At 37.8% G+C, this 9,655-nt stretch overlaps 1 protein-coding gene across 1 annotated transcript in view; it reads right to left on the bottom strand.

The window, feature by feature from the left end:
• Positions 1 to 491: 491 nt before the first annotated feature.
• The window catches only part of MYBPC1 (myosin binding protein C1), a gene marked incomplete at both ends in the record, with an annotated part of 98,434 nt that continues 89,270 nt past the window's right edge, over positions 492 to 9,655 (bottom strand). The window contains 4 exons of the mRNA XM_079714696.1: positions 492 to 592; positions 5,446 to 5,632; positions 7,283 to 7,419; positions 8,315 to 8,474. Of these exons, the coding sequence (XP_079570822.1) occupies positions 492 to 592; positions 5,446 to 5,632; positions 7,283 to 7,419; positions 8,315 to 8,474 (585 nt within the window). The remainder of the gene's footprint in view (positions 593 to 5,445; positions 5,633 to 7,282; positions 7,420 to 8,314; positions 8,475 to 9,655) is intronic.

Raw genomic sequence — 9,655 nt, 5'->3', positions numbered from 1 at the left:
TGAAAGACTTTAAAAAGTCTTGTAATGACTTTAAGTGGGAAAAAGGGCACAGATCCACTGGTGTTAAGTAGGGTTGTATGAAATAAACAACTCTTCTTTGCTTAGAAAAATCTCTTAGATCAAAAGAAAGATGGGTTTTTAAGATTCTATTATGGTGTATTGTACTGTTTTTTTACTCTAGGGGAAAACAAAGCATTTAGAGCCTACTATTTTAAATTAAAATAAATGCTTTTGCTTATTCTATAGCTTGCTTTTTTTGGAAAGTACAGTGACCAAGCACAGACAACAATGACCAAAATGCTAACTTCAAATGAGATTTTGTTTGCAATTTTTAATTAAGCAATCTGTGCGAACATCTTTTTTTTTTTTTCTTCAACATCAGGAGGAAAGAAAACAACCACACTTGGGAGCCTGGGAGCAAAACAGAAAATGCTTTCTCATTGCAACCCGATTTCAAAGCAGTGGTGAGCAGAGCGGCAGTGCCCAGGCCCTTAGTGTTCCTCAGGATTGCTTGACTGCAAGTTTCGCAAATATGAATCAATTACGCTAGGAGGCACACCTTGCAAGAGGAGCCTGCAGAAGGAAAGACCACCTAGAAAGGACGAGAAGGAAAAGGCAAAGTCAAAACCGTCTACACGTGAGAAATCCCTGAAACAAGACTTCTTGACTAGCTGCCTGGAAATGTGACTAATTATGTTCCAGTTAGTTACAAAGATTCATTCAGTCCCTACTTGGAAAGCTTCTCCTGGGTTTAGCACCTTTAGAGTCTAAAACATTTGGCATCTAGAAGGAAAAGCAAGTTCCCTGCAGACCCAGAGCAGTTTTTTATTCCCTATTATTATTCGTTCTTAAATTCCTCACTAGTTGGAGAGTGTTTATTGCTCTTTTCGAGGTTTTGAGGTTCCTCTATAGATGATTTAAGTGTTCTGACTGAATGGCAGAATAAATGCAAATCATGTTACAAATCAGTGGGAAGAACTGTTTCCAGTTTGTTAATGTTCCTTTCGATTAAGCACAAAGAGTTCCCATTCAAGCACATGGGAGAAGAAAAAAGGAGCTACTCCTTTAACTTTGGCTATTCATACACTGTCAAAAGTGCAAAAATTGGAAATATTTTGTTAAAAATAGTAAAACCTGTCCAATACCTTCTGAAGGTGAGAGAAACACCTACTAATATTTCATATTTACCCTCCATGGTTCTGAATTATATTTAAAAAATAAAAGTACCCTTCACAAGAGAACCCATGAAACCATAAAAATGGTCCTTTAGAGAAGTGTTTTACTACTTGCTAATAAATTCACGTCCAGACAAAAACAGCATGCCATTTGAACATTCTTAAAACTTCTTGAATGCAATTTGGGAAAGTCATTCTCCTTTTTTTTTTTAAAAAAAGTCACATATTGGTAGAAATGATGCCACTTATGTAACATGTCCATTCCTTGATGCAAAGAGTTTAGAATGCTTGGGTATCACACATTTTCATCTACATTAAATGCTTTAATTCATGCTCTACTGCATTCAACAACTTGCTTCATGTCAACAGAAGACTGTTGTGATGAATAAGTACTAGCTGTTAATGTCAAGATACTGAAATACACATTAAAACTACAATGTTAGGGGGTTTAAATAGTCTATTTTCATTGGGTTACATAATGAAAATCATGCCATACTCCACAGGCTTTGTATGGCTTATGACAGTCATAAGCTTCATATGCCAAAACCATATGAAAGCTTACCTTAGATGATAATATACATTCAAAAATCCTTACTGTGCTACAACTAAGGAAAAGAGAGAGAGAGAAAGAGAGAGAGAGAGAGAGAGAGAGAGAGAGAGAGACATGTTGTAAGCATTAATAAAGTGCTAAAACCAAAGTTGAGTACTTGTTGGATGAAATTATGGTCACGATTATGATGAGGTGATTTCATTAATCCTTAGTCAGGTGAAAAGTACAGGAAAATAGAAGCGCACGGAATGAAGGGCTGGGATCCAGTCACTTCAGAAGGGTCATTAATAGGTAAAACATTTATTAATATGCACAACCACTTTGCCTGAATAGGTGGCAAAGCCAATTCGACTGTAAAGGGAATAATTATGGTAACAGTTTCCAAACCATTAGCTAAAGAAACCCCCCTACAACATATATATATTGTGTTTTTCAACAACAGAAAAACATGGACAATCAACAAAGCATTAGTATACATATATATATGTTGAAATTCTAAAAGGCAAAATTATCAAGTGGATATAGAAATTAGACTATTCCAGAATATTGTATTCTGAACTGACTATATATATGACTGATCTAAATAAATGCAAGCCTTAAAAAAACAGGCTAGAAAGTGACCATACGTGCAATCTACAAAACTTTTAAAGAAAGAGTCCTAATTCTTTCCTCTTTCCAAAGCTGATGTTATCTCTAGGAATTCAGAGAGCAAACATTGTAAACTCAGGCATGAGTCTATGTCATTAGAGTTTACATCAGGTTGTCCACCCAGCCCTAAAGAACTTCTTAATTTGCTCTTCCAAATAGGGGATCAATCATGTATATACATATACTGTAGGACTCATTTATCGCTTAATACATTTTAGTAATGGGGCCTAGAATTTTCTTTCCTTTTAAGTTCATGAATATATGAGATAATCTTGGTCCCATGAAATTATCCAAAATGTTCAACAGATAGATGGGTTACAGACATTCTACTAGAGAATTTTTCATTGGAAAATCTTAAATATGAAAGTTTCCAAATATTGGATCCAAACAGTCCAAGTAGTTTTTATCTGTGTCCTCTCCCCATCAAAAATGCCCAGAACAGCTTCCCTGGTGGCGCAGTGGTTGAGAGTCCGCCTGCCGATGCAGGGGACGCCGGTTCGTGCCCCAGTCTGGGAGGATCCCACATGCTGCGGAGCGGCTGGGCCCGTGGGCCATGGCCGCTGAGCCTGCGCGTCCGGAGCCTGTGCTCCACAGCGGGAGGGACCACAACAGTGAGAGGCCCACGTACCGCAAAAAAAAAAAAAAAAAAAAAAAAAAAAAAAAGCCCAGAACAATTTTTCTACAACTTAGCAATGGAAAAATGTTCAACTTTCTGAACTTCAACATGAACCTAACGAACCCACACTGGAAGCTCTCTTAAAGGAAGAACATCTCTCTCTACACTTGAAAATATTAAAGAAATGCCAAAGGATTCCCAAATTTTGGTAATCTTATATCTAAAATGAGGTCATCTTCAAATGTGGCTTTCTGGCTTTATTTATGGGAACCTGTGGTACGGTCCTTAGTTTTCTGACAACACTTATTCCTATATTACCTAATATCCTTGAATAATTTTGCCTTCCTTGTTCATGGCATAACCACTGTATGCCATGAGCTGCTAAGAAATACAATTAAAAGCAAATGAGAAAGACAAGCTTTACATGCAAAGTGCGATTTCATGTAAGAGGAATGGAATGGAAAGAAGAAATATCCAGTGGGATATGAACTTATAAAACCTGTTGCTGCCCCGCCAGGAAGACTGGTTGTCCAGGGGAACTTACTCCTTGATATATCACTGCAGAATTAGAATATTTGCACCAGTATTTATTTATTCTCGGTTTACAGTCTCACCTTTTTTTTTTTTTCACAGTTTAACTTGATTCAAGTCACCTATTATCAGATAACAATCTGATGATACATAATCTTGGCTTTACTTTTAGGACCAAAAGCTTTTACTAATATATCACAGTTGACACCTTATTATGAATTTATATACTAGAATACATTATTTATGTTATTAAATTCAATTACTATACAATTACTATAAAGAATATAGCATTTATATGCATAACATTATTCACTTATGGAGGACCCCAAATGTTGAACCATTTTGAAACCACCATTTTATATCATTAGCAACATTCAGGTATTTTCAAAGCATGCAGAAGTGGTATTGGGTTTTTGATTTTTGCGTTCTTGTTTTTTGGGTGTTGGAACATAAGTACCAACAATACCTTGGAACTAGTAAGGAGTTTAGAAACCAGATGTGTTTGCAACTATGGCCTTAATCTGCATTTAAAGCTAATAAATAGGACTTCCCTGGCAGTGCAATGGTTAAGACTCGATGCTTCCAATGCAGGGGGCCCGGGTCGGGTTCGCTTCCAATGCAGGGGGCCTGGGTCGGGGAACTAGGATCCCACGTGCCACGTGGCACAGTCGAAAAAAAAAAAGCTAATAAATAGCTAAAAGAACAACATTTAAATTTGTATCCACTATCTCAATAGTAAAGTTTGAAATTTTCTAAGAATATTATATGCTTTACATTTAAGAGGAAAAAAACTTAAAAATTTTCTTTCTTTCAATTGTGAATCTACTATCCTGTATTATCTGAGGATGGGCAAAAATCATAACAGAGAGAATACTGGTTTTTTAAAGTTACAGAAGGAAAAAATTTTTTCGAGAAGTTTCTCTACTATATTTACACTCGATTTAGGACTAAAAAACTCTTTTGTTGTTGTTGTTATTGTTTACATAAATACCCTAAGCATTTACTACGTTTTTTCTAAAATAGATATTTATAAAGTTATATCTGACTTTTAGATTATAATTTCTTCATTATAGAGAGGTAGGAAAAGTAAAGACTTTGGTTATCACAAAATGGCAAAATAATGCAATAAAAATGAGAGAAAAGACATTAGGATCATGTCACTCCTTATCTCCTAATGGTGACTTTGATAGCTGTAAGAGTTTTCATCATATCCCAAAGTAGGCATTGATTGTCAAGAAAAAAACTTCAGGATAAAAATTATACTCAATTAATATGAAAATTGATTAAGAGGACAATTACACTGAGACTTCCCTACCACATAAATCTTTATGTGTTTTCTTTGTTTACATTAGTTGCAACACTTCTGAAAACTAGTATAAATGAAATGCATACCTACAAATGGAGATTCTCTAGTGAGATTTTAAAAGAAACGGGTTATAATATGTGTATGCTGAATTCTACATGTGTAATATTAAATACTAAATTAGCAAATTTACATATACATAGAAAGTTTCACAAAAATAGTAAACTCATTAAAAATAGTTAAATTCCTCAACTGCGGTTTCATTAGGTGAGTTTTTACATGAGGCTTCTATTTATCTAAGATGGACTACATCACCAAAGTAATACCCCTTTGACTTGATTCATTGTTACCATGCTGTGCATATACCACAATTCATTGAAATTAATAGCGCTTTAGTTAACAAGAATTGCAAGAGATGAAAGTAAGCCAACTTAAAAAACCAAGTAGCCATCACAAAAAAGAGTGAGTTCAAAAATGGAAAAATGTCTTCTCTCCCCAAATCTTCTCCCCCCTTCCTCCCCTCCCCCAGAAAATGTTGGCAAGTAATATGGATTTGGCAGTAAGCACAATAATTAAATGATTTTCTTTCATTTCAGTCTACACAAGATCTGGGATGTCATACCTTTCACCTCCAGTTTGCATTCAATCTCCACTGTCCCAAGGTCATTGACTGCTTTGCAGCTGTACGTGCCTCCATCATAGGGGCTGGGCTTTCGAATCTCCAGAGTACAGACCCCCTGGTTGCTAAACATCCTGTATCTTGGGTCATCCACAATAGCAACTTTGTTTTTCATCCAGGTAATTTTGGGCTGAAGATGGAAGCAAATTAGGTCAAAACATATCTGTACTTGGCCTAATAATAGACCATCAAAGCCAGTGACAGAATTTTAAAGCATGGCTTAGAAAGAAAATACTACATCTAAGAAGAATCCACGTCACCTTGAGAACCGTTTCTCTCAAATTAAATTCTACTTAATGCTTGGCAAGAAAGCGAATGAGCAGTTCTGAAGAAGCCAGTCAGATCTGTTCAGAGGACAGCCCTGGGGCAATCTTCCCCAAGATTCAGTTCCATTTAACTTTGATCTACAGGTCCATGAGGTTAACTCATCCTGGAGAGTGTATATTGCTCAGTGTTTTTCAAAGAATCCCTGTAAGGTGTCATCACCAGCCAGTTTTCTCTACTTCCTTTCCCTGATACGCTTTTCTAATTCTTTATGGGCTGCTTATGCCTCCTCACCATTTAATCTCTCTTCTGACATCTGTTTTCATCACCTAGTGGCAATGGATGGATCTACTCCAAACAGATGATCCCAGATCAATCGCCCAGGAAGGCTACTCCATTCTGCTTGACTTCTGAACTACAGTCGGTACCACTGACTTGCCATTTCTTTTTCATATTGTCTTCTTCTCCCTTCTGTAAATGCACACCTTCCACACTCTCTCCTCTACCTCTTACTGATTTTGTCTTGCTCAGACTCAAGAGACAGCACTTCTCAGTGTCCTTCACACCGTCCTCTTCCTCCTTCCGCCTTTCAAATGGGAGTATTTCCTGAGGCTCACACCTTGCTCCTTGACCTTTTGCTTCACTACTCTCTTTTGTTTGATATTCCTCTCTAGAGCCTTGGCTCCAAGGGGTGGGATGTAGTGTCCCCATGCTTGGGTCACCCAAACCAAGAGTCACAGCCCTCGCCTTTCTCCCAAGCTCTGGCAATGCTTTCCTCGCCTCCTGGTCATTCCTGCTTGAATGTACCAACATCACCTCCAATTAAACATGAATTCAGCATCTTCCTCCCACCCTCAGGCTGCCTTCTCCCTTTGACGTCTCTATTTCTGCTCATGGTATATGCAGGAAAAATATCACTGTTTGCAATTTTTCCAAATTCTAGGGCACTTTCTCTCAGTGCCACCCAGGGATAGACAGCTCTATGGGCAACATTCATTAATTTGCTGTTCTTTTCAAATGCCAGCAATATGAAACCTGAAATCCTTTCTAAATCTCTTCAGTCAGATGCAATCTCTCCCTTCCTGGTACTCTGTACCCGTATCACTGTACATTCGTATTCTGCCTTGCACTACAGTACAATTATTTGCTTTACACTCTTACAGAAAGCTTGATAAATCAATATCACCATCTAATTTTTCAGGTGACACAATATTACTTCCATCTCTTTATCTCTCAGTTCTTTTAAAAATAAGTGGTTTGGTTTTTCCTTTGAAAGTATCCCTTAGTTAGTAAAGAAATATAAATATTTTTTCTACATTTAAACAGTGTCCTTAATTCTCCACCAATACCACCACCCTGTACCCCCCTCCCTATCCCAGAATAAGACACAAATAGCAGTTGGAAGGTCAGTTTATATTACTACTTATAATTATGACATAGTGAATATAAAAGAGGGAGTTTGGGATTAATTTTTAAATTTAATTAATGTGATTAAAAAAACCCAAAAACATGGTACCTTAGGATTTCCTCTCACACTGCAGTTCAGGGTGGCATTGTAACCAGCTATGGCGTAGGTGTTGACCAATGGCTGAGTAAACATGGGTGCCTCTGTGAAATTGAACTCTTCATACACTGGATTTTTGTAGATTTTACCTTAAAAACAAGCATTAGAGATATACAAATTGGCCTGAGAATATATTATTCTTAGCATACTTGACTCACGTTGAAAACTTCCCTGAGCTTAGAAAAACATGTGTGAAGGCCACAGGGCATTCATTCAGAAGGATACCAATGTACAGCCCATCACACACAGGAAAGAAAGCCAGAGGGGACATCTGGAACTGAAACAGGTATTGGGAAGAATTCAGTGTCTGGGTGTTTTGCTCAACAATGTGCTTTAACGTGAAAGTAACGAGGAAGGCCCGGAAGGACACGGTTTATGAGGAGATGAAATGACAGGGGTGGAATCCAACTTCTCCTTTCGTTGAAAAGTGGCTCTCATGTATAGCGTCCTTGAAGGTGTCCAAGAATAAAAGTAACCCAAGCCCTAAAAGTAAATGGTGACTTTTTCCTACCCCTGTGATTTTAGCCATTGAGAGACCCACTACCCAGATGCTGCTGTGAATGAAAGCTTGTACCTTAAAAAATGCAATCATAATATAATTTTCCTTAAAATATTTTACTTGTAAGATTAACATTTTGGTTGGACATTCTTACCATAATTTTATTTATTTATTTATTATTTTTAATTTCTTACAACAACAGAAATTTATTCTTTCACAGTTCTTGAGGCCAGAAATACAAAATCAAGGTGTTGGCAGGGCCACGCTGACCCTGGAGATTGTAGCAAGGAATCTGTTCCTTGCCTCTTCCAGCTTCTGGCGGCTGCCAGCATTCCCTGGCCTGTGGCTACATCTCCTTACCATAACTGTAAATGTGTGTTTATGATATTCTTATTCCCTTTCACCACATCTCTTTTTCTTTCTGTCTTCTCTGTCTCATCACTGAAAATCAAGGTTCCCAGATGTCCAGCCCGCTTCCAACTCACCATCCTTGGCAATCACGGCACTCTCTTTTGTCATTGTTGCATCCTCACTGAGGCCACACATGTTTTCAGCAAAGATCCGGAAGTAATACTCATTTCCGATAACCAGTTCAGTAATGGTGGCACTGGTTCGGTGATAATGCTCAATGACAGTGAACCACTCCTGAAAAAAAAAATTTTTTTTGAGGAAAATCACTTAAAAATACACAGCTATTTCACCTGTTGATTAGAATAAATAACATGGATGCTGCATTAACTAAGAGGAAAAAAGAGCACTAATGTTTATACTGAGGGTAACAGAAATGTATATTTAATTTGTTTAACGCTTTACAATTGATTTACACTTGACTACGTAATTTAATCTTCATTTACACATTAGATTCATTTACCCTAGATGTGGATGGAAGAAATTTTCATATATTGAGGTATGAAGAAGTCATTCTGGCTTACATGTGGTTTAACTTAAACCTTATGCTAACTAGAACAGCCCGTTTTGGGGCCTAATAAACATACATTGTACATCTGCTTTAACCATTTAAAGAAAAGCATGCACTATCCAGAAGTGAAGAAGGTCTCTTGAAGATCCAGAGAAATGCCTCCTCTTTCCTGGGACATCAATGCTAGTACTCCTTCCGTGATAAAGCTCCCTTCCTCAGGCACCAAGGTCGTAATGACTTGCTGTGTATGTGCTGAACTGTCTCTTTTGGAAACCTTGAAGGAATGTATCCCTGTCATATCTGAGGTTCTTTGTTCAAACAAGGTTAAAGACTGTGCTGAAAACTATGCTTCTGTAGAGCAGTTCCTCAGAGCTGTCTGAGAGGCTGTCTGCCGGGCTATAGTCCTCTCCTCTATTCTTTTTTTTTTTTTTTTTTTTTGGTACCCGGGCCTCTCACTGTTGTGGCCTCTCCCGTTGAGGAGCACAGGCTCTGGACGCACAGGCTCAGCGGCCATGGCTCACGGGCTTAGCCGCTCCGCGGCATGTGGGATCCTCCCGGACAGGGGCACGAACCCGCGTCCCCTGCATCGGCAGGCAGACTCTCAACCACTGCGCCACCAGGGAAGCCCCTCTCCTCTATTCTTATAGTAAATTGGTTATTGATTATTTCCATGGACAATGTCAACTACTATCTTTATATTTTCTACATTACTGCGCGGTGTCTGTCATCTATCTATCTACCTACCTACCTGCCTATTTATCTTTTGTATAACAAAGTATAATTATAGAATTTTCATGCCAACTTATCTATTCTGAGGGAGAGATGATGCTAAATCACAAAAATTAATATCACCCAATCAATTTGCCTAACATTATTACCATAGGTTCTTTCAATTCTTTGCTCAGAT

The sequence above is a fragment of the Hyperoodon ampullatus genome, assembly GCF_949752795.1.
Source record: "Hyperoodon ampullatus genome assembly, chromosome: 11".
Taxonomy (NCBI): domain Eukaryota; kingdom Metazoa; phylum Chordata; class Mammalia; order Artiodactyla; family Ziphiidae; genus Hyperoodon; species Hyperoodon ampullatus.
Note: the sequence above shows the minus strand (reverse complement) of the source record. Positions and strands in the feature narration are given on the sequence as shown.